This window comes from Diorhabda carinulata, chromosome 8 (assembly GCF_026250575.1).
Source record: "Diorhabda carinulata isolate Delta chromosome 8, icDioCari1.1, whole genome shotgun sequence".
Taxonomy (NCBI): domain Eukaryota; kingdom Metazoa; phylum Arthropoda; class Insecta; order Coleoptera; family Chrysomelidae; genus Diorhabda; species Diorhabda carinulata.
In genome coordinates this window covers 12652638-12679009 of record NC_079467.1, presented here as the reverse complement: position 1 = coordinate 12679009, position 26372 = coordinate 12652638, and the positions used below count along the sequence as shown (strand labels likewise).

The window sequence follows — 26372 nt, the reverse complement described above, 5'->3', positions numbered from 1 at the left end:
CTTCTTTTTTGATACTTCCACACAATAAATCAATTATTTTTCAGTAATTTGGTACAGTTTTTCTTCTGATTTTTATTTTTAATTTCATCGCATTGTATATCTAAAACCACCTCTGTATTAGTAATCAGTCACGTCGCATCCAGTAAATTATGAAATAATTGAAAAGAATTCAATGCGTCAAACTTAGTTCATAAACAAACTTTGAGAATAACACGTTGCGCTAATCTGATATTTCTAAGGATATCGACAAGTTTTCTGATATATATATAAATATGTGCCGGGTTTAGTTATAGATCATAGTAAGAACAATCATATCATGAACATGTATTTCAAGCCAATGCTTATTCTACTAGTTTTAGCAGTTTCAATGCAGTAAGTCAATAATGCTCTTATGTTATTTTGTTAGTGTCAATATAACGACTTTTTTATATATTTCAAAGTGTGCATAAGTGGGATAACTTTTTTGTGTGTAAATACTCCGTTATGTAGTGAAATATGTCTCTCCTTATTTGTATTATGCTAGAGCAATTATATTTTAAAATCACGTTCTCCATATTTCTGTTATTTCTTATAAATTTCCCAAATTATTATGCTAATGAATGGTAAGCTGAAAAATCTCATGTATATGATATTTTCTTATGCAGAGTTAAAATATAAAATGTAGAAAAAATTTTAAAAAAAATTGACTTATTATTTAAATAATAACTATGGGAATAATGCATGCATGTTGTGATGAACTCTATCATGAGGTTTTCACTTATTACAGAATAATAGAAGCAAAAATCTATTGAAAAAACAATAATTCTATAATATAACTTTTGATGTCATTGTTTTGCTTTAAATATAGACGCTTTTTTTAGAAAATATACTAACGGTAACCAATCGGTTAAAAATATTATGACGGCAGTAAAATTTCATTTCTTATCATCAGCTCTCTCTGAATGGTAATGTGTGTTATTAACAATCCATCTGCTCAACTATTATTTTTTAATCACTATCTCAACACTTCAAAATGTAACTTTAGATAGAGTCTAGTATAGAGGTAGCATATTTTGAAACAATAATATCAAAGAGTACAAATTGATTTATGTAAGTTTCAGCAATATTTTGATTGGTTATTTTCAGTAGCTATTACGTCAACTTTGGCTATGGTAGATTTAGTTGAAGAAGTTCTTGGTAATCCATAGAGAAATAAATTTATTTAGACTGAAAATTCATGTGTTATTTATTATTCATAAATTCGATTCAACCAAACTTTCTGGCTAATTCATATTGCAATCACACTTGGAATGTTTTGTGGCCAAATTTTTTGTATTGTCAAATCATCAATCACTATGATAATTATTCAGGATATTTATCATATTTTTTTTATGACCTTAGAATTTAATTATTCTGTAACTCCACTTCTTCTGAATAATGCGGTTCATATATTCTACTTAAAGATATGCAATTTATGAGAATTTTTAAATAACATAAAATATCTACTAGTTATCTTATCAATAACATTAACAAAACTATTTTTCAATTGGAAAGAATGTGAATTACATTCTTATTACATTGCATTTTTGTCTTGAAAATTTGTATTTTAAAAATCTAAAATATATGCATTCAAATCAATTATATATATATATATATATATATATATATATATATATATATATATATATATATATATGTATACAAGTTGTCTTATTGGGAACGTGGCAATTAAACATCAAAGTAGACTAACTAACTTTAATATATTTTCCAAGCTTTCGAATACTTATGTTTTGATCGTCTGGGAAATAATTAATTAAGATTGCGCTGGTTTTAAATCGTATTATTTCTTGTAAAAACTTGAAAATCATGGGATTCAAAATTCAATATTATATATTACGAGCTTTCAAAAACTTATGTATTCATCATCGAAGGATTACCTATTTGAGAATTGTGATATCTTTAATTTAGTTTTTTGATTAAAAAAAAATTGAATTCATAGGAGTCAAAAATAAAGATTCAAATTATTGATTCTCGATAAACTTATTATTACTGTTATTGATAAGCAATAAACTCAATATTTTGGTTCTGTTTTATGCTTTAATTTATTTATGTTGAAAGTGGTATTTATAATTTTTTTACAATAGTTATTCAATCTTCTCTTCCCCATAATCTAATTATTGAAAAATTAATTACTATTCTGAACACATGGTATTTTCAAAAAAAAATTGAAATATGATTCTTAATATGATTCTTTTTCCGTTGATTACTGTTGTATCGAAAAATGAAATTGAAAACATAAGTAAAAAATTCAATTATTATCATGAAAAATTTCAAATTCCAATTGAAATCGAACAAAATAAGAAAAATCAATTTTTTTGATGTCACAGAATGGTATACAAAACTAAATTGGTCTTCAAGATGTTTACAGTTCAATTCACGCCATCCTATGCCACAAAACAGATCAAGAATTATTAGTTATCCAACTATCAGATCCTAATTATTCTAAAAAAATTATAAGTAACATATTATCAATAAATTAAGAAACAGAATCAAAACATAAAATATTCACCATTACCATGTGTACAAGGACTTATCCAACAACTATCAAATTATTTAATTAGATATGATATTAGTATCAGTTATTAAGGCCATTATACATTATCGATATATTTCAATATTAAACTTCAAAACACCCAAAAACAAAAGAAATTGTGAGGCATATCTTAATGAATGTATCTATGTAGTTGATATTAATAAAGCAATGTGGTTGATCAATAACGCTTTTTACAGATGTTCGTTTTCTTTGAATCGTAAAAAATTCCCTGCCTATTTTATGTTTGGAACAGCAACGGCCGCACATCAAGTGGAAGGTAAGTTATAAATAATTCTTCATAAATGGATTTAGAGGTTAAGTAGTTTTAGCCTAATCAAATTTGTGTCTGGTACTATGACCTAAATATGGATTTTTCATGAAATTTATTTATATTTAATTCATGTATGGTTTAGGTCGATGTTTATTGTAAGTGTTCAAGTGTGAACTTAATGTTTCAAAGCAACTACGTAAAGATCCTTCGATCGAATTTCATCATGCACCAGCAAACATTTCAATGAAACATAATAATTAAACTAAAACACATGAATTCCCCATTAAAATTATGTATACAATGTAAATGTTAAAATTAGACACGTAATCATTCATTTTTGCAAATAGGTTATTGTGTTATTGCTATTTTTCATATAAAAATTCGAGAACTTTTAAACGACATTCAATATGATTCGTATGAGATTATTTTTGTATTTCAATAGGTGGATGGAACGAGGATGGAAAAGGAGAGAATATATGGGACAGACTGTCACATTCAACTACACTTGTTTTGAATAACGAAACAGCAGACGTAGCGTGCGACTCATACCATAAATACAAAGAAGATGTAGCTATGCTAAAATTTCTGGGAGTTAACCATTATCGATTCTCCATTGCTTGGTCTAGAATTCTACCAACAGGAATCAATAACCAGATAAATGAAGCCGGAATAAACTATTACAAAAGTCTGATTAAAGAGCTTAAAGATAATGGCATTGAACCCTTAGTAACTATGTTCCATTGGGACACTCCACAACCCCTACAAGATGTTGGTGGCTGGACAAATGAAATTATAATTGATATATTCGCGGACTATGCCAGAATACTTTTCGAAACATTTGGTAGTGATATTAAGTATTGGTTAACATTCAATGAACCGAAACAGACTTGCCAGGAAGGTTATGGATCTGGCGTTAAAGCTCCTGCTATCACATCGCATGGTTATGGAGAATATTTATGTGCCCACAATCTCATAAAAGCACATGCTAAGGTGTGGCATATGTATGATAAAGAATTTAGGAATGAGCAACAAGGCTTAGTTGGTATCACGATTGACTCTATGTGGATGGAACCAGAAACAGACAGTGAACAAGACAAAATTGCTGCAGAACGGAAAATTCAGTTTACGGTGAGCTACAATCCGATGTACTTTGAGTTAATATTCCGAATAATTTGAACAAAATACGACTGTTAGATCATAGAAAAATAGTTTCTTCTCTTCCAGATTTGCTCTTCTAGTGATCGACATTCCATTTATCCTTCTTCAATCTAAAAGTTAGTTGACGTATTTTTCCACAGGAGACTGTTGTCTTGTACAGTATTCTTATTGATTAATTAATTTACAATCCAGATATCTTCGATTTCTGTTTATTCCTTTATTTTCTGTTAATATCAAATTTCTGCCACACTCAAAATATCATGACACCACTCAATTTTTTCCACTATAAAATGAAATAATCTTCATTATTTGGTTATAAATTAGAAGTTGCCCCTAAAAACATCCTTCCTTGATGCCTAAGTAACAACAATATCTAGCTCATTTAAGCAGAAGTATGTAAGTCAATGAAAATTATTCGATAAAATCAATTCAGTTCCTTGAAAAGTTTTCGTAATTTTGATTGGTAATAATGTATTTTTTTTTCAGTTTGGATGGTTTGCTAATCCAATAATTAACGGAGATTATCCATCTGTTATGAAGGAATATATCGCTAAAAGAAGTATGATACAGGGCTTCACACAATCTCGTTTGCCCGAGTTTAGTGTAGAAGAAATAGAATATATTAAGGGTACTATTGATTACCTTGGTGTTAACCACTATACATCCACTCTTGTACGTCATGTGGAAGATTCAAATAAAACTGAGGTTTCGTGGGAAGCAGATTCTGAGACATATTTGTACCAACCTGAGCAATGGGAGTCCACTGCATCAGATTGGTTGAAAGTAACACCATGGGGGATAAGAAAACACCTTAATTGGATTAGTGCTACATATGGGAATATACCACAATTAATTACTGAGAACGGATATTCAGATAATGGAACATCACTTGAGGATGATAGACGGATATATTATTATCAGGTAAATTAAATGATTTTTGGATGATTATAACATTTTTAATTATAAGAATATCAATTGGAATATTGACTCCTGTATTATTTCCAGGAATATTTAAGTGGAGTAAGGGATGCTTTGGACGACGGTGTTAATGTCATTGGATATACAGCTTGGTCACTTATGGACAATTTTGAATGGCTCAGAGGATTTTCGTAAGTATATTCTATTCCAAAATATATGAAAATTAAATTCATAAAAAAAGTGAATATAGAGAAGAGATGTACATCTACAAAAATTTTTTCTTCTCATAAATCCAATCTATATACCATACCTCCTTATTTGACATTAATTTTATGCTAAAATTGTTGAATCTTTAAAATGGTCCCATTTTATTGCAATTTTATTTGAGGCGTCTAATCAATAAAATGCGTTCCAAATATAATATATAAGGTCGCTAATCTGGGTCTGTTTTACCGATGTTACTTGTACTTATTTTTAACATAAAAAACCGCGGCACTAATTTCTCTATTAGACGAACTAATACTCTCACAACTCAAAACTCAGTATTTAACTGACTAATATTGTAATATTCATTTACACACTTTAAATGTGTTCTTACGTTCTTAATTTATTTAAACATTTTACACTACACTCAACTAACTTATAATAATTAACTTATCTCTAACACTTAACTAAATTATATAATTTATTTAAATTCTTCAGTTACTTTGCTATTCGTTCTGTTCACTATAACTATTTATTATAAACTAACTAACTGCGCTACACAAACTCTTTATATATCCCAAAATAAATTCTCAAAAGTTCTAGAAAATTAAGAAACAAAACAAATTGATAAAAAGACCTTTCTAGAAATTATTGAAAAGAAACAGTATAAATAAACCGCCTGGTATAATAAAAACTTATATAAAACAAAGATCAAACGGATTCCGCGGTTCATGAAAAGTAAATAAGTAGTAAATAAAAAAAATCTAGGCAGGATTGGCTCCAGGGCGGAGACACGTTCGTAATAATATTCAGTAACAAGTACTTAAATAGTTTAAGCTCCCTAAAAATCTAAGCGACAGTTCATAGATTGAAATAAATGATATGTCATAGTATAAGAACGTCATTCATGACATTCACATGAATGTGGTTATTTTTTATACTAAAAGAGAACAAATTTTTGAAAAAATTGTTATCTCTTGAAAAAGGAAAAATAATTATAGCAATGACAAAATCCATGCGCTTCAAGTTTCCTTTGAAAACTAAATAACCTATGATCGGAATGTTACTATATGTAATATGACGTTTTATGAAAAATAATAGTTTTTTGTGAGAATTTTGGATTGAAAAAGAGGTCAATCTGGATAATGACTCACCATTTAATAGCTGTAGCAAATATCTATGTAATATTGTATTAAAAAGTTAACTATAAGATCAGCAATACATATTATAAACAAAATATAATCTAAAAAAAACAATATGACTAATTTTAAAATAAATAAAATAACTTTAACATTTAATATACCTTGACCAAGATTAAAATAAAAGCCTTATTGGTTTTAACTAGAAAAAGTTATTATTTTGATAACATATACAAAGCATTGAAAATTTCATAACAATATTCTACCAAATATATTTGTATACTGAAATTGAATAGATATTAAACTGATATTATGATAGAATGAATAAATAACATGGAATCAGAATGTATCATAAATTCAACCTGCTTCTTAATGCACCTCAAATAAGATCATGGACACAGTAATTGAAAAAATTAAAACTGCATTGGATAAAAAATAATGAACGAAATATTTAAAATCGAGATCAACAATAGATTGAAAAGCCATAAATACGATGGAAAAACTACATTAACACACCATGGAATAGAATAAATCATATAAAAAATTTCAAAAATTTGCAACATCGCTAAACATATTAAAACTCCTTTCTCCTGAAGACTCAAATTTCAACAATAAAAGATTAAAGGATGAAGATGGTTGAACAAATTCATTATCAATAATGGAACGTACCAGAACTTTTGATGATGGATATACGAGGATATATTGAAAAATTCTTAGCCTACTATAGAACCAAACAAAATTTCAATGTTAAAATATTTTATTACTCAACATATTCTCCTCTTAATTGGATAAATTTATTATAGCGAACCTGCAACGTCTCTAGACCTTTCAAAAAAATGTTTCTTCTTGCTATGCAAACCAGACCTTCACAGCTTTTATTACCTTCTCGTTGGAATAAAATTTAAGACCTTTTAAACTTTTTTTCAGTTGAGGAAAGAAATGATAGTCGGGCATAATATGGTGAATAAGAGGGGTATTCTAGTAATTCAAATCCTAAATCACAAAATTTTTGCATGGCAACATGAGAGTTTTGTGCAGGAGCGTTGTCCAACAAAAACAAAACACCTTTGGATAGCTTTCCGCGTCTTTTCTCTTCAATTTTTTCTCGTAGAGTGCTCAGTAATGTCAGATAGTAATCTCCAGTTATTGTTCAACTCTTAGCCAAAAAATCAATCAGATTTTTGGACACCAAACTTCTTAGGTCTTGGAGAACCAGAGTGTCGCCATTCCATCGATAGTTGCTTTATTTCCGGATCGTAGAAATATACCCAAGTCTCTTACATAGTAAAAATTCGCTTTAAGAAGTCTACATCGTTTTCAAATCGAGCACAGATCGAACGCGATGCTTCTACCCTTGCATGCTTTTGTCAAACATTTAGGGATCCATTTTGCAGCAATTTTTCTCATGTCCAAATTGACGTGAACTATATGATGAACACATTTGTATGAAATATTCAGTGCTTCAGATATCCGTTGTAGCTCTATTCAACGATCTGATAAAATCATGTCTGTGCATCGATACTTTTAGGGACTGACACAAAAACTGGCCTTTCCGATTGTTCATCTTCAATGGAAAATTTACCTCTTTTGAAGCTTGCAGTCCAACGGTTACATACGAAGGACATTAATCACCAAGGGTATTGATCATATCTTCGTAAATCTGCTTACCTCTTAACCCTTTTAAATACAGGTACTTGATGATGGCTCGATACTCCAATTTTTCGATTTTCACAATTTTAGTGGACATCTTTTTTCTTTTAATTTATTGCGTAACGCTGGTTTACTTTTTTGACGTCAAACTCTACATTGACACTTCTAATAAGTTATTGTTCGTTGTTATAGTAACGCAATATTTTGTTTATGCATGTAACTGGTTAAGCTAACTAGATATCAATACATCCTCGTATATCTGCGATCCCTCTCCTGTCTATTGGTCTTATCATGTTTCTAATATAAGATATTTCACATATTTTGATTATTTATATTTTTCTTTCCAGAGAGAAATTTGGTTTATATGGTGTCGATTTTGAAGACCGTGGAAGACCTAGGTATCCAAAAAAATCAGTTATGTATTTCAAACACGTGGCAGAATCAAAATGCATTGTTGATGAACTAGAATGCGTAGGAGAAACCAGTGTTGACGACATAGCTAAATATGTTTATAAAAATATGATCAATGTATAAAAATTCCTGTATTCAATTAATTTATTTTAACTTATTTAAATTATTTATAATTATTTATATTAGAATAAAGATAAATTATTACCTGAAAAGTTTGTAATATCATTCCCCAATTATTTTCTTCTAATTATAGTATGAATGACTTATTTTTATTTCTATTTTTTGTTTCATATAATAAAATTTTGAAGAATAAAACAAATTCAACGCGGTCGGCAACGAATTAGCCTTACATATAAAATTCAACTTCTTTCAAACATAAAACAACCTATGCAAATTTGATGTCATTTATAATCTAGCTTATAAGAGAATTGAATTTCATTGATGGTCTAACCATCACTGTCATTCATAGTGACAATTTAAATAGCAAAAGGAATCAACAAAGCTTCATATATGTATTCCGTGCCAACTGCAATATTAATTTTTCATAAAATTTTAAAATCATTACGTTCAAACAACAATTTTCTAAATGACAATAATATATAAATACGGAGTTTACTGATTTTCATTGCTACTCAATCCTTTTTTTCGAATAAAATCCGTCCAATTGAAAAATTGAAAATTATGTTAGCTTAGGTTGACGGATGATTTTGATAGATTATGTCATTACGTATATCTTTGAGTTTTGAAGACTCTATTTTTTCAAAATCTAGTAGATATGCATAGATTAATCTAAGGTTATTTAAATCAATTTTGAGCAATATATGCTGTTTCACAAAAGAGTCGTTTTTAGTAGTTATTTTCAGTTATTAAAGCTTTAGCTAGATTCATATAATATAAAATAATCTTCAAAAAAACATGTTAAGCTAGCGAGCATCTATCAGAATTTAATTTGCTGTCACTTTCTGAGAGGTTATCCTATTGGATACCCTTAGATTAAACAATGTATTTTCATTACAATGTAAACAAAGATTTCATGTACTATGTTGGTTAGTTAATAGTTGTTATTCTGTTATTTATTTATTGAGCATAGATTGGTTAACTTAAATTTTAACTAAATCTTATGATTATCACAATTATTATTATATAAAAGACTCCTTTAAAATCAAAGAAACTTTTAATAATATATTACCATCAATTTACGTATTGTTAAGATCTACAACATAAATGGAGCGATATAAGTAAAAATTGCAAACTTAATAAAGAAACTCTATTAGAATTAATAACATTCATTTAACAATACATATTTCTCTTATAATAATAAAAATTACCAACAAATTTTTGGAACACCAATGGGGTCTTAAATATACCCTATATTAACAGATTATGTAATGGGTTATATCTTGGACTTTGTAATATCAGTTTTACCCTTCAAATTATTCGTCATTAAAAAGTATGTAGATGATATAATTTTATTCCTTCCGTTTAATGAAATTGATAATTTATTATTTTACTTCAATAGTTTCGATCTCTATATACAATTTACTATAGAAAAGAAGAATACTGAAAAATCGTTACCTTTTCTTGATACTAAACTTATAAGAAACGAAAAAAATAAAATTTTAATTGACTGGTATAGGAAACCAATAAGTTCTGGAATATATATCAATTATCATTCATATCACCCACGTAACACTAAAATTAATTTAATCCTACAGATGGAAAATAGAGTCCTCAAAATTTCTGATCCAATTTTTCATAAAAAAAATACTTTACAAACTTTTTTATGAAAACTCATATCCTCCATATCTTTTAAAACGAATTTGGTATAATTCATGTGACATTGACTTGAACATTGAACATAATTTTCAAAGAATATTTCTAACATTTCTACTGCATATATTTATACACCTTTACCATATATAAAATCAGTTACTACTAAACTTTCTAGAATCAACACAATATTAAAATAGCATACAAACACTTAATATTCAATCTATTTTTACTAAATAAAAGATAAAACACCAATCAATAAATTTCCTTGCATAGTATATGAAATACCTTTTTTAATTTGTGACATAAAGTAGATTGGTTAGTCGAAAATGTCACTGATCAGTCGGATAACGTCTCACAAGAGTGATATCAGATTATATCCGAATAGATTTTCATTAGCGACTCATGTCTATCATGAAGGACACAATATGAATTATTAATCTGCCAAATTTTTGACAAATGATAAAAACAACAAAAAACGTTTATTTTTAGAAACAACTTATATTGCCCAAAATGATCAATGCATTAATAAGAAAACTGTTTTAAAATACCTTAGTGTAATTTATGCACATCTTTTAGATTTTGAATTCTATGAAAATTCAACGCCATTAACAACCAACTAACCTTATCTAACCTATAAATTTCAACTTCACTTATAATGACCTAACCTATAAAATTTATTGTCATTTCTATTCTAGCCAATGAATATTCAACCACATTCATAATTACCTAACCTATTTAAATTTAATGTTATCCATAAATTTACCAATGAATATTGATCATCATTTACCAAAACTTATCCTTATCTAACCTACAAAAATTCAACGTCATTCATAATCAAACCAATCAAATAATTGAAAATAGTAACCAGAATCAATATTTCAATTAATCAATATTTCTATAAACGGCAATTTGAATTTTGAATTTTGAATTCCATGAGTTTGAAATATTTTTACAAGCATTAATAATATCAAAAATCACCGGAAATCTCAATTAAGTATTGAACTAAGTTCAATTGAAATATTAATAGATTTCTTTAACTTCTTATTTCTTAGACCTTTTGATATATTAATGTTTCTAAATGTTCTTGATGTTAGGTCCCTTCTGTTTCAAAATTACTTTTTTTAACAAATTTTTAAAGAAAGATAAATATTGACGTTTCGATAAATTTTAAGCGTTAATCAAAACATGATGTCCTTGATATGATAATGTATAAATAGCCCTCGCATTGATATTAACATTCGATTCTTGTTATGTAAACTTTGTATAATATGGGCCTAGTTTTGGTGATTTATAAATATGGATTTTTCATTGTTTTTTTTTGTTAATCCGAATAAGGTTATTATTCAAATTCAAGAACAAATTCGTTAGATCTGGTTCAAATTTTCATTTAAGTTGTACCATTTTCGGATATCTGCTTTACTTCATAAACTTTTCGATCTCAAAATTTTTTGTTATTGTTATTTTTAAATTTTCAACTGTTTCAAATTGAGTGATGATGTTTCAAATATATGATCCTAATCTATTGCTTGTTTCACTGTACAGTCAGCTAATGTACAAGATTATTGCCATAGATGATTCTATTATAAATGGTGATTCATTCTATACGTTAAATGGATGGAGAGTTACATCTAAAAAAATCCAAACAACGTCAAAAATTAAAACGTAAAAGATTATATTTAATAAATACTTAATCATCATTCATTTCAATTTTAATAGCAATTGTTGCAAATACTATTTTAATGAATTTTGTTGATTCATTCATATAATGAGTTTTATTAATTCAATTGTTTGAAATTAATGTAATTCATTCACCATTACTAACATTGTAACGTGTTTTCGAAAGTGAAACTTATAAATGGCGCAGTTAGTAGGATTCGGGCGATCGTATATTTCTATGTAAAATGGTGACAAAACTCGATTCCGTATTTTAATACGACAGCAAAGACCTACGATCTGCGAGGAACAATAATCAGAACTTAAATTCAAATTCGATAAGAAATGATTAGAATAGTAAATATAATGAGTTAATAAACAATTATCCGTATCATCATCAATATAATAATAATAACAATAATTTTTCTAGTCAACCAATTAATATAAACCCTTCACCATAACAACGTCACAATTATCCGACCAATGCACAGGTGATTGGAGCGAAAAAAAATGTTTTTGGATGTCAATGATATATATAGTAGAAGAAGATAAGTTGATTGTAGTAGAAAAGTACTCTAAAGAAAAGATTGTGATGGAAAAAGAAATGGATAATGATACAAAAAGAGAATTAAAAATAGCATTATTTGATAAAGGGAAGTTAGACATTATACAGGATTAGATGAACTAAAAATATATGAAAATGATACTGGTCCAATATAAAATAAATATTTAAATAAATAATATAAAAAACTGATATAAGTAAATTATAATTCAATTCATAAAAGAATTTATTGGCCTTAAGCAATTATACGCATTATACTTTAGAGAACCCTTAAAACCTGAACAATTTATCGGTATTGTACAAAAGTATTTTAAAAACCCTGAATATAGATTTGTTTATAGCATAAATGCTGTTAAACATATAATGACTATTGAGGAGCAACAAAATGGAGTATTACCTCATATATAAAAAAGGACATAGAGGAATTAATAATCTTAAAAATGCATTAAGTGCAAAATATTATTGGCTAAAAATGTCAGAAGAAATAGAAAATTTCGTGAATAATTGTGAAGTTTGTCAAAAGAACCAATATGATAGAAATTTCTCGGTTATCAAATTTAGAGAATGTATCTATCTCACGTTGAGATCAAGCATATCCTATTCAAGTATAAATAGCGTTTCTGTTGTTTCTAAATTATATTACTCATCACGGCTTACCGTATAAAATAACAGTTGACTGGTTCAGAATTTAAAAGTGACAATTTGCAAGATTTTTGTATATTACATAAAGTTATTCACATTATATCACTGCACAAAAGGGTAATTCCTATTCACCTGTTGAAACATTACATTCCAGTTTAATTAATAATACATTTTCGTTGTCTTAGAGAAAGTAATAAAGATTTAACACCCGATCAAATCATGAAATATTCAATTCTTTCATATAATAACTCAATTCACATCTTTGGAAATAATTAAAGGACTTAAAAATAATTTAGATCCTTTTAATTCAAATGATCATTTGGCTATACATTGTTGTTAATACCATTTTAATGAATTTTGTTGATTAATTCATCTAATGAGTTTTATTTATTCAATCGTTTGATATTAATGTAATTCATTTAAAATTTGTAAAATTGTAACATGTTTTTTGTTAATGAAGTTTTGAAAGTGAAACTTATAACTGGAGGGAGCTTTTTCCAAATTTTTTCCCACAGTTTTGAAAGTTCAAACTGATTTCGTTTCACTAATTACGAAAGATTATGTCAATGTTAACAATACAAAGCGCAAATTCTAGTATATAAATAAGTAAAAATCTTAAAAATAAACACAAACTTATCATTTAATTAATTAGTTCGTTCATTCTCATGTTATTTATAATTAACCAACTTTGTTATCAAAAGATATATAAAGAAAAAAATTCTTTCTCAGCAGTATCAACCAAATAACCGAAAACAATTTATCAGAGATGAACTTTCAAGAAACTTGTATGTTGATATTATTGATTGCATCTAACTTTGTGTAAGTTATCAACCCATCAATAATTATATTTTATAGTATACATACTATACTATATACAATAAAAATAAATTACTGAGTTAATCACCTTGGTTAATTCAATTTATTTTGTTTCTTTTATTCGAGCAGCAATCTTCACTCAACTCAATTTGAGTGCATTATTTGCTTTTCAGAGGCAACTATTAGTTTTGTTTGATATAAATTTTAGCTATTACACACATCAATAGCAGGTTTTCTTTTAAACAAATATATATTCCACTCAATAATCAAATCAGTACCAGTTATGACCACTGTTTCAATTGATGACGCTAAGGTCTAGTCGTTAGTTATTAGATGGGCAATTTGAAATTATGGCTTTCCATAATGTTCTAAGAATAATATTCAAACTTGCCAGCAATTATAACGTAATTTTATGGATTTTGTACTTTTTAGCTCATTGCAATCTTTAAACACTAAACAATTTCCTGCAAATTTCATGTTTGGAGCGGCAACTGCTGCACATCAAATCGAAGGTAAGAACATTGATTGATTTAACTAGATTTTATTTGGTACATTCCATTTCACATCTGTTACCATCCTTCTTTTAATAATCGTTTCCCATAACAGTAACGATTAGAAAACGCAGAAAAATTAATATATTCTGGTAGATGAAGTGGAGGACAATGTTGGGTGGGTTGATTATGAGAAGTAAAGAAAGATATTTTTGGAAGTTAGTTACACAATATGATAACTGAACTTTATAATAATGCAATAGGTTTCCATGAATCATTCGTCAACAATGCTTTTTATACTCGAATTATTTTCCACCCATTTTTCAAGATATTACATCAATATATTGTCAAAAATATTTTTTAGGTGGTTGGAAAGAAGATGGTAAAGGGGAAAACATATGGGACAGAATAGCCCACTCAACCAATGCAATTCATAATCATGAGAATGCTGATATTGCTTGCGACTCTTATCACAAATACAAAGACGATGTAGCAATGTTAAAATATCTGTCAGTGGACCATTACAGATTTTCTATAGCTTGGTCAAGAATTTTACCGACGGGTTTCAGTAATCACGTAAATGAAGCAGGAGTAAATTACTATAAAAAATTAATCAAAGCACTTCAAAGCAACGGTATAAAACCGATGGTAACAATATTTCATTGGGACACCCCACAAACTTTTGAAAATATTGGAGGTTGGACAAATGAAATGATAATCGATAGATACGTGGATTACTCAAGAGTTTTATTCGAAACGTTTGGTGGTGACGTCAAATATTGGTTGACATTCAATGAACCTAAACAAATTTGTCAAGAAGGATACGGGGCGGGTATTAAAGCTCCAGGTATTATGTCACACGGTTTTGGAGAATATTTGTGTGCACACAATGTTATAAAAGCACATGCGAAAGTATGGCACATGTACAATAAAGAATTTAGAAATAAGCAAGAGGGGCAAGTTGGTATTACAATTGACTCAATGTGGATGGAACCTGAAACTAATAGCGAAGTAGATATAGTAGCAGCTGAAAGAAAAATGCAGTTTACAGTAAGTTTCCATCTTCTGTGTTTACTTATAAACATTCTGCTTCCTAATGATTGTATTCATTGGCATCTACCAATTAGTGAAGTTCTTGTTCTGTTTATAGTTTCCAGTATTAGAATCTATTGCTTCTTCACGCAGATTTTTATTTCAGTTTGGATGGTATGCAAACCCTATAATTAACGGAGATTATCCTGCTGTGATGAAAGAATTTATTGGTCGAAGGAGTATATTACAAGGGTATAACAAATCACGTTTGCCGGCATTTACCCCAGATGAAATACGTTATATCAAGGGAACTATTGATTATTTAGGTATAAACCAATATACAGCTATGCTTGTACGCCATATAAATGATACAGATAAAACCGAGATATCTTGGGAGGCCGATTCTGAAACATTTGAATATCAACCGGATTATTGGGAAGCAACTGTTTCCGACTGGTTGAAAGTTACTCCTTGGGGAATGAGGAAACAACTTAACTGGATCCGAGCTACATATGGAGATATACCCCAAATAATTACTGAAAATGGATACCCTGACAATGGAACGGTATCATTAGACGAGAGGAGAATTAATTATCTTAAGGTAAAGTTTAATTTTTGTGCATAATGAATTTAATCATATGAGTTTTTAGCAATACCTAAGTGGGATTCGAGATGCGTTGGACGATGGAGTTAAAATTATTGGTTATACTGTTTGGTCGTTAATGGACAATTATGAATGGTACAGAGGTTATTCGTAAGTATATTTTCTACTGAATATATTAGAATCTCATCACTTCCATTTTTCGACTAATTAGTAACTTATTTAGAGTTAATCATTTGTTTTATATATTTCGTCCTCCAAAAGATTTAAGACCTGAGATAATAGGTACAAGAGATAGTCTTAAATCAAAAAATCTAATGGCTATTGCAACAAATTTTATGAGTAAATGTGGAAGCTGATAAAAATAACTTTAATATTGAGATTACGGTCTTATGATTATAATAATTCATTCACAAATCGTGCTTCACCAATAAATACGAAACAAAGCAGTAATTTGAAAATAAGTTTTTTATCTCATAAAAATATTTACATTTGAAGTGACACTACTCCTTAAATAGGAATACTATACTTATTCACAAATAGAAATTAACAATAATATAAAAAGGAATTAATTTTTGACTTGTGTTTTAAATTTGAAATCGCAGTGTTACAAACGATATTGAATTTAGACAATTTCTTTGTTACAGAGAGAAATTTGGTTTGTACAGAGTGGATTTCACTAGTCCCGAAAGAACAAGAACGCTCAAACTCTCAGCAGAATATTTTAAAAATGTATCGTCAACAAAATGTATTGTTTATGTGTCTGAATGTATAGACGAAGTTGTGAAATAATCATACCATAATGTTAATGAGAATCAATATTAGTAGCTTTTATTCATTAATTATCCAATTTATCGTTTAGTATTAATTTATTTATTCCAATTTCTCATTTCGCATTATATCTCCTTTTAAATCCGATAATTATAATAAATACAGAATTTTCTTCACAGTTACTCAGCAACCTCTCTTCTTTAACAACTTTTCCTCTCTAGTAAATCTGTTCCAGAACCATAGAAGGGTTGTGGACTATCTTTCGAAGCAGTCTCTTTGTATAGTTTAGGATTCCCCGAATGCACATCTTTTAAATTTACATGGGAGTAAAGCAAACATATTAATTTTCTTATGTGACTCCTGATGACAAAACTTTTTTGTCGGTAGCACATAAGTAGATCATAAATCAAATAATAATGGTGCAACTGAATCTCAGATGATTCAAAAGCGGAAGGATATGAGTGACACAGCCGGTACAAACCAAAGACTTGGTAATAGTCAACATGATGAAAAGCATAAAAAGTTATGAAAGAAAATGAAAGAAGTGAATGAAGCATCATGATATAGAGAATCAACAAAAACATATATGAGAAAATCATGACTAACGCGATAAATTAAAAAACAAAAAACTTACAGATAGAAATAATCAAAACAAATGGAAGCATGCAAATATTTGTCGCAAAATTGAATGAAGATATAAAATTTTATTTTGAAACTGCGTTAGAAATAAATTTGAAATCAGAAAGAAGAGAAATTGAAAAAACAAATGGAACACAAGACACATACAGAAAACAATCCAATACTCACAATGAACAATTACATAAAATATTGTGGAACAACAATATTCTCCATCTGAAATTAATTAATTACTATTAATTAACAAGTTGATTGGTCTTTTTTCAATTTGATTCTATGCACCGTCATCAGTAAGTAAGAGTTAGTAAGAATGCTATCAGAATGTTGGTGTAATATTGGTTACAAAATTTGTACCATACCGTTGATCAAAGTGTAGCAACAATTATTAGTCCAAATAGTAATAACTAGAATAAATATTTAAATTATCAAGATAATGCACAAATTAGTATAAATAAAAAGACAATTTCCACAATATTTAATGGAACTATTCATTGGGAATATTGAATTTTGTATCGGTTAAATACTTTTAAGGGCAAAAATTTATTCCAATATCAATTGCAGAAGACAGTTATGCGAGGATCAATCAATATTTCATAAATACGCACTACACTCATACCAAATTAAGAAATGAAAAATAATGTTCACTACCCGTATAAAATGAAACATATAACAAACCGTCAGTCTACGTGGACTCATCATCTCCACTGTTTACCAATGAAAACATCGAATCGTAAACATAAACGCATTTATATTGGCCGAAGCGGTATATTCACAATATTCCTGCCAAACAGCTTGCAATAAACATAGGCGTGTAGTGAGAATAAAGATAGGTATGAATTTAATAATAAATATTTAGATATTCAAACACAGGCAAGTTGCTTTAAATATATTCGAATGTTTAAAATAGGAAAATATTCAGCAATCCGATATGCAATCATAACAAGAACTGCTGAATTAACTAGAGTAAATAAATTTTCCATTTATCGAGGTGTCACGAAAGGGGTTACTGTGGATCATTCACTGAACCGAAAAACATATAAAGGAAAACTGAAAATGTATAGTTTATGTAAGGAAAACAGGGTTGCGACATTAGAAGTAATACAGCAAAAGGTAGTAGATTATCCAAAATACAATTATACCAGTTTAGAAACATTGCGTCAAGTCTTGTCAGCATGTGGTTTTAAACACATAAACTGAATAAACAGATGAAATAACCGAATCTTCAAGGATAGTTGGATGGCGACAATATTATTTGCGTCAGATAAAAGACTACCGAAGTTCTAATAGACACATAATGTATCTCGATAAAACATGGTTTGTCAGTCACGATGTAGTAAATTTCGGTTGGGTTGACAATAGTAAAAATTGTTTGAATGAGTCATGATCTATAGGGAAACTCATTATAATAGTACACGCTGGAACCAAAGTCGGTTTTATGCTTAATGCTTTATTAATATCTGCTAAAAAAATTAAAAAAAATTATTATATTGACAAGCTGTGCGAAGAACAGGGTCATACTCTCCTCAGAGTACCTCCTTACTATTGCATATTTAACACAATAGAGTTAATGTGGGCAAACAAAAATCAGAATTAAGAAAATGTAATCAGTCTCCAGAACTGAATAAAAAGGTTGTAGAACTCGTAAAGAAAGTTCTAGCAGAAGACCGCCAAGAGCAGGAGACAGGTACATTGTACTAGGCTATTTACATTATATAATTTAATATTCAGTGGTAGCAAGTATTTATAAGAATGATAAATTTATAAAATGAGGTATCTACGCCTATGGTAACAAAATTATCTGCAGTTGATATTGGAAGAACTATACTAATATGTAATGTAGCTACAAAATAACGATCGTGTCTCGGCTTCAACAGATAAGTTTTGCTCGCGTTCTTTCTGTTAAAAGTTTTTCTACTCTTAGATAGGGTATTTCCCTAATTTATATTAATTGTGAAATTAGATTTGAAATGTTTATCCACTTTATTGAATTATTTGCACACTCAAGTTTAAATTAATTACAATGGACACAATTAAAACTTGTTAAAAATTTATAAATAATGACCGAAGCAATTTTTGAAAACTTTCTGGTAACGGCATAACAAAAAATCGAATTTACATTATACTTCTAAGGAAAATAAAATTATCTAAATTATTTTCAACAAAATCGATAAATATTTGACCTTCGGTCAATAAACATTTTCTTTAATATTTTATTAGAATAATAATTATAAACAAAAGCCATTTACATTTATTTGTTGTACTTGTTTCTTCGAGCAATATACGCATAATTGTGCTTCAAATGATTTCACTTGAGTGGAATTTTCTCGAACCACAGGTATAAATCATTAAATGATCTCTGACCTGTGGGAATTTATCAATTGATATAAGCTTTCGTATGCATTCATTTATAATCTACAACACAGTTTTGACATATGTTATTGAATTTGATAAAGTTTCAAAAAGAAGATGAAGTAAACTAATTAAATTTTGTTATAAACGCTAAGATAGGGTACAGAGTTGATTATAACTTGACCACCCTATTATTTCTATTATACATACTTGAAGATACAAAAAAATTTTAATATGTCTAACTTGACATCCATCCATTAACATCCATTGGAAAAAATTATTCTTATTTAATTTGTATTACAGCCCACTTTCTGAACGGCCTAGCTATCATTTAGCAAGTGCTGGAGTGTAACATGGGTTTGGAAATATGTTCCAAAAATGCCCTAAAACAAATCTCAAAAAAATGTGTTTATATAATGTTTTTTAAAAACTATTAGAGAACTAGGCAAATAGCACTATTAGATATTCTTAATTTTATAGAATATTTCAGGTTTCATTTCAATCTTAATTTGTCTGTTAAAAACTGTTAAATGTTGGTTACAATTTTGGAAAACACTTATTCTCATGTATTTATAACATTCCAACCAATTAGGAAATCCGGAAGTTCGAAAAAACTGACTTGATGGCATTTTCCAAATTAAGCAGATGATTTTATTCTGAAATTCATGTGAGTATTTTAATTTGAAACCTACTGTGATTTATAAAAATGAGTTTTTGATTTTCCACACTTTTAAAAAAATTTTACAGACTACTCAAGTCTCAAAAGCTCTTCAAATGAGAAGTGACTATTACTTGTTAGAGTCTTTCATAAGATAGACATTGAACAGTTTGATGAGAAATTAATCAATGCATTGCAGTGAAAAATGATGGAAAGGCTGTTGTTCTCAACTGTTAAAAACTTTACCTATCAAGAAAACAGCTTTTTGTAGTTTATTGATTAAAACAATTTAACTTGAAACTTAGCTAGTGGTTTTTAATATTTGATATGTATACTCACACTTTTCTTTTCCGTTGTTAACTTTGGAACATATATCTCACAAATTGATGTTGCTCATGTTATATTTGAAAATAATCCGTAGATTGGTTAAGTTTCTGTGAAATTAATTTTAGATCTCATTTTCTGAGAAGATTCTAGCAAGTGATAAGGTCCTCTATTTTGGAGAGCTTTTTATAATTAAGAAGTCTGTAAAATATTTTTACAAATGACGGATGGTTGTAAATTTAAATGACATCAAGATTCTCGATCACCTCGATCACCTCGAAAACATTATCACGAATTTATAAATTAATTTGTTCCGACTATGTAAAAGTTGCATAGGGTGTTTCTAAATTCATGCGATAAAATTCATGAGATGATTTATGGGTATTTCCTATGACAAAAGTTCCTCAGCCCACCCCTTTTCAAGATATCACCCTTAAAAGGTGGTGACTAGAATTGAGATTTCATTTTTTTTCTAGAATTTCAGTAATGCTACAAACAAAATTTAACATCTTCACTGTTTAAAACTGAATTTGTTAAGAAAATTATTAATTATGGTGAAATTTTTGTTATAGGAAAGACCCGTCTTAATTCCATACAAGAAATCACCTCCTGAATTTGATCGCATGAATTTAGAAACAGTATATACAATTCCAATGAATATTTTTCTAATAAATGATATTTAACAAAAATAAACTGAAATTGTCAACCAAGTATGTTCTGTATTTGATGTGTCTAAATTCCTATATATTCGTTTCATTTGTCAAATTAAGGGTTAATCATGTTTTGTACTCAACTCCTCTACAATGTGTAAATAAGCATCATTCATTATTGTTGCATAATATCCTAATAATACAAGTTTGCAAGGAATTTTTTCCCGAGAATAGAGGTTCAACTTGATTGCAATTTTAACGATATTCCGGATGATGCAAAATAAAATTTTTTGTAGACTCAATATATAATTTTGATTAAAATTCCAATTATTGTTGAATTTTCGAATTTTAATGCCTATAACAATTGACTAAAATTCAATTATAGGTTAAACAGACTTGTTTTTGAGGACAAATTAAGTTTAAAATGAAACCAAAAATATTGTAGAAAATTAAGAATATCTGATATTGGTATTTATGTAGTTTGTTTTCTTATAGTTTTTAGAAAACATTTTTGGAACATATATGATATTCAAATTCTTTAGTTAAACAAAAATTTTGGATCTAACAAGGCGTTTTTTCCATAATAATTCTAATTGTTCAACAACGTCACCTTAACCCGTTCAAATAATCTGACTTATTTTGATTAAACTGTGACAATAAGGCCTCGGAAATATGCATTCGAATCAGCAAATGCATCATCCAAAGCACGGATAGCTAACGCATACATAATTCTTTAGTTATCGTCAGTCGTACTACATTGGATTCAGCTGTCTAAAATTTTTTGGTCATAAATGGTGGTGCACTACGTACACTCCTCTTTGATTTGCGTAGGCGTATTGTCATTATAAAAGAAATATTTGATGACAGCTCGAGGCTTAGTTTTCACCATTTTTTATAAAAATTTTCAGAACGAATCATTTATACGATCATCAAACAAAAAATAAGCATCCAAAATGGCTGAAATTTCAGTGAAAATATCTCTATGCGCATACATATTTTCTAGCTTATATTGATAGATGCGTCATCTTCAGGTTGACATCTGAAACTTTCTAGACAACCCTCGTATAATTATGAGCTATAATCCACCTAATGTTTTGTAGCTTTAGACTTTTAATTTTATAATGACCGTAATTGTTTTATTCCATCATTTCAAATCTTTGTAAAATGTACTAGTTATTCAAAATATATTTTACAAAGTATACAATTACTCTAGAAATGACGTCTCTTATGTTTGTTTGATAATTGAATTAAGTAATATTGGGTAAAAGATAGTAATTTTCATTGAGAATGTCAAATTTACCAATATTTAGTAGTATATTTTAGATATGTTTATTCAAGATGCTCTTTTTGCTTCATGCATTTGTGCCTTATCATAGTTATGGTGTTAGTAATAACTTCATTATTGATAAAAGTTCATTAAAGATAAAATTTGATGATACCAATGGAATTCAGCACAGTCTAGTGATTAGACCAGTACCCTTGGTTATCGTTTTCACTCGAAAGTAAGCTTTATCAGTGAGGGCAAATTCCAAATCACAATTAGAAAAAATGATTAATTTTCGGATATACAATTACCTTAGTCTTTATTATTACTATTGTTCATTGTATTCATTGAACCTGACGATTTTTTTTAGATAGCAGTTTTCGATAGATATTGATTAAATCATGTTGTTTGGTTCGGTCACTATAAATGATAAATTGATTGTCAATATACTCACAAACGGTAGGGATGTGTGAAATTTAGAAGTTCTAACTTATATAACTATATAACTGTAAACGTATAAAATCTGATACACGAAACCATTGATATGTTGATATTTGAGAACTTTTGGGCAATCTACGAAATATTCGATCAACTGCAACCTCGGAGATATTTTTCAGAGCTGTTTTTGGTGGCTCTTTTCTTAGTTTACAAAGTCCAAAAAATGACCATTTAAACCTATATATACTTATTTTCATATAACAATTCATTGTAAAGATAGTATTGATAAGGTTTGTTTAATAATCATTGAATTTGGAGTATTGTTTATCTATGAATATTCTCATAGCAGAGATTAAAAGGTATATAAAAAAACTTCTATGAATATATTTTGAATATATATCAAGAAAATTATATATGATTCTGATATCACTTAAAAATCAACTAAAAATAGAACATAAATGGGATAATCATTGAATAATTAGTTAAAAGTACATATACAATGCACAAATAGGATAATGCAAATGGCTCCCAGCCGTGAGTCGGATCAGTTTATAGTACAATTGTTTTTGAGATGTTCAAGCCTTCAGTAAAAGTCGTGATAGAATAGGGAATATGAATTTCAGCAGATTATTTCATCTATTGAGCAATGAAAATTGTGCGTGGTTTTGATCTAATTTCATTCTATTGTTACGAGCAAAAGTTGTAAACCTTATCTATTGCATCTATTGCCTACAGTTCAACACCAATACAAGATAAACTTGGAATCAACCATAAATGTAGGCGTTCGATGGTGAAATACTTATTTTGCAGCAAATATTCCTCCATACGCATGTAAATTTGTAGCACTTTTCTTGCATTAACTATTTTGAATTATTGATATTTTATTATCATTTCTTATTGTTGATGATGTTAATTCGTTTATTGTTAGTGATAGAGTCACTAATAATCGGCATTGTGGAGAAATATACTGGAACATTACAACTAAAAGAGATAAAATTTTTAACATTACATTTTACCAGAGACGCTTGCTGAGTTGGACTAGTAACCCAGGTAGCGCAATGTCGTCTACTTCAAGTCGATATTTGGTCATTTTTTTTGAGACGTAATATTTTAATATTTAATATATAATGGTAGGTCTCTTCTGTTTCAAAATTATTAAGTTATATATTTTGATAAAGATTTGAAATTAGTCGAAACGTCAATATTTATCTTTCTTTTAAGAAATTATTAAAAAAAGCTAATTTTGAAACAGAAGAGACCTAACATTAAAAACATAAACATATCAAAAGATCTAAATCTAATAAATTTATTCATATATATATATATATATATATATATATATATATATATATATAAATTTCTTTAATTTCTTATTTCTTAGACTTTTTGATATGTTTATGCTTCTGAATGGTATTGATTTTAGGTATCTTCCTTTTTTAAAATTAGTTTTTTTAATAATTCTTGAAAGAAAGATAAAAATTCACGTTTTCACTATTGACCCTGACAATGCTTATTTATATAAATCAATACACCGAAAAACAAAAGATGTAATATTATATATCAAGTGCCTTGTGCTAATTGTGACGCTGTCAACATAAGACAGACATCACAGTATTTAGAAAATAGACTAAAAGGTCATCAATACGATAAAAAAAATAGAACCGCATTAACGAACCATGAAATATCAAATAAACCTGAATTCAATTATAAAGATTCAAAAATTCTTGCAACGAAGTCTAATACATCAAAAAGAGAATTTTTAGAAATTCTTCACATTCATAAGAACGAAAAAACTATTAAATGATAAAAATGAACTAAATAATTTAAGTAAAATTCAAAGCTTTATTTTGTAAATTCTAATAAAATTACAAATAATACAAATATACAAATAATACAAATATATATATATATATATATATATATATATATATATATATATATACATTCAGAATAGCCGATAGCCTCCTCCATTGACAAACTTCTTTGGCGGTCCATTGTTTTACTTCATATACTCCCAAATGAACTTCCAAACATGCTTGTAATAAAAACAAGTACAATCAACAGCTTGCTTCTAATAGAAGCTTTGTTTTGATTAGCACACAGGTTTAATACAAATAACGGTCAAAACAAGATTATATGATACTATAGTTAACTTAAATAATAACTGTCAAAAAAGATCCAAGATTTACTTGTTGTACTGTAAGTTATCAATAAATAAAGAATATCAAGAAAAATATGAATGGTCCGTTAATTTTTGTGTAGGAGTTTATATACAAGTAACAAATATCCCAAGAAAATAAGAAAAATATGGAAAAAATTTCAATTTATTCCTTCTTTCCATACCTAAGCTAACCAAAAAAAATGTTTTTGTATAATTTATAATAACTAAATATATTAATATGATATTGAGAACAACATAAGAAGGCCCAGTAAGTTTCTGTCTTCTTGGTAGCCAGCTAAAGTGAATTGACGAGTGCAATCCATCCATTTTCTTTGGTAAACAGAAATGTACTTCTCTAATAATTATTATAAAAATGTAGGGTTAGATTAACTATAAAGAAAATTAACGAGAATACGTATAAGTAATCAGATATTATTTAGATGAATAAGACACTTATAATAACTTTGAATTACTTTGACAAACGTTTATTATTTATCTAGAATGTCTCCAAACCGCCAAATTTGAAGTATTGCGAACAAAAAATTAACAGAAAAATGATGTAATCAAATGACGACAAATTAACGTCAGTTTTTGGTCACTTTGCATTACTGACGAAATATCACTCAATAATGACGAGAAAAAGACGACGCCGTGCTACCTGGGAACTTATTGACGGCTTTATCTCTTTATATATAAGATTTGGAAAAATTTCTTTAAAAAAATGTAATGAGATATATTTAATACCATAGTTTTATAGTGAATATTTGAAAAATATGTACACAATCAAATTTGATGGAAGTTCATTAAATCTTCATTTAAGCAATAAATACCAGATGTTGTTGATTGTTCAAAGTTGTATTTATAAACATATACGTTCAAGCCCGCGATGACGGTCTCGTTCGCGTTGGAAACTAATATTTATAATTTTTTTGACTTTAATTTGTCACTAGTGATTTGATTGGCTGGTCCTGTTTAGACCAATCAGAAATGTCATTTCACCTGGATACCAATTGTCATTGAATAGTCGCTGAAGAGCAAGTGTCGAACATAAAAATTAGACATCTACCAACGCCAGCTCGGCGCCAGCCTGAACACGAGCGCAGCGTTTGTATTTATAAGTCACACTTCGTAATCTATTCAATTCATGTTGAGTGCGAAGGAGGACAGCAGCGAGGGCAAGAGCGTAAAAGTTTATGGATTGACTTTAAGATTTACAGCTCTTGACAAC

The 26372-nt window shown here is 28.4% G+C and overlaps 3 protein-coding genes across 13 annotated transcripts in view; 2 read left to right on the top strand and 1 right to left on the bottom strand.

Moving 5' to 3' along the window:
- The window catches only part of LOC130897076 (neurobeachin), a 735983-nt gene that overhangs the window by 603888 nt on the left and 105723 nt on the right, over positions 1 to 26372 (bottom strand). The gene's annotated exons all lie outside the window — the stretch shown is intronic.
- LOC130897078 (myrosinase 1-like) lies at positions 183 to 8466 on the top strand. The gene is made up of 6 exons (XM_057805662.1): positions 183 to 372; positions 2770 to 2849; positions 3286 to 3971; positions 4488 to 4922; positions 5007 to 5110; positions 8260 to 8466. Exons 1-6 carry the CDS (start codon positions 317 to 319, stop codon positions 8444 to 8446), a joined length of 1548 nt encoding a protein of 515 aa, XP_057661645.1. The 5' UTR covers positions 183 to 316; the 3' UTR covers positions 8447 to 8466.
- On the top strand, positions 13693 to 16846 carry LOC130897080 (myrosinase 1-like). The gene is made up of 6 exons (XM_057805663.1): positions 13693 to 13772; positions 14202 to 14281; positions 14625 to 15310; positions 15459 to 15893; positions 15943 to 16046; positions 16541 to 16846. The coding sequence occupies exons 1-6, from the start codon at positions 13720 to 13722 to the stop codon at positions 16683 to 16685; spliced, it is 1503 nt and encodes a 500-aa protein (XP_057661646.1). The 5' UTR covers positions 13693 to 13719; the 3' UTR covers positions 16686 to 16846.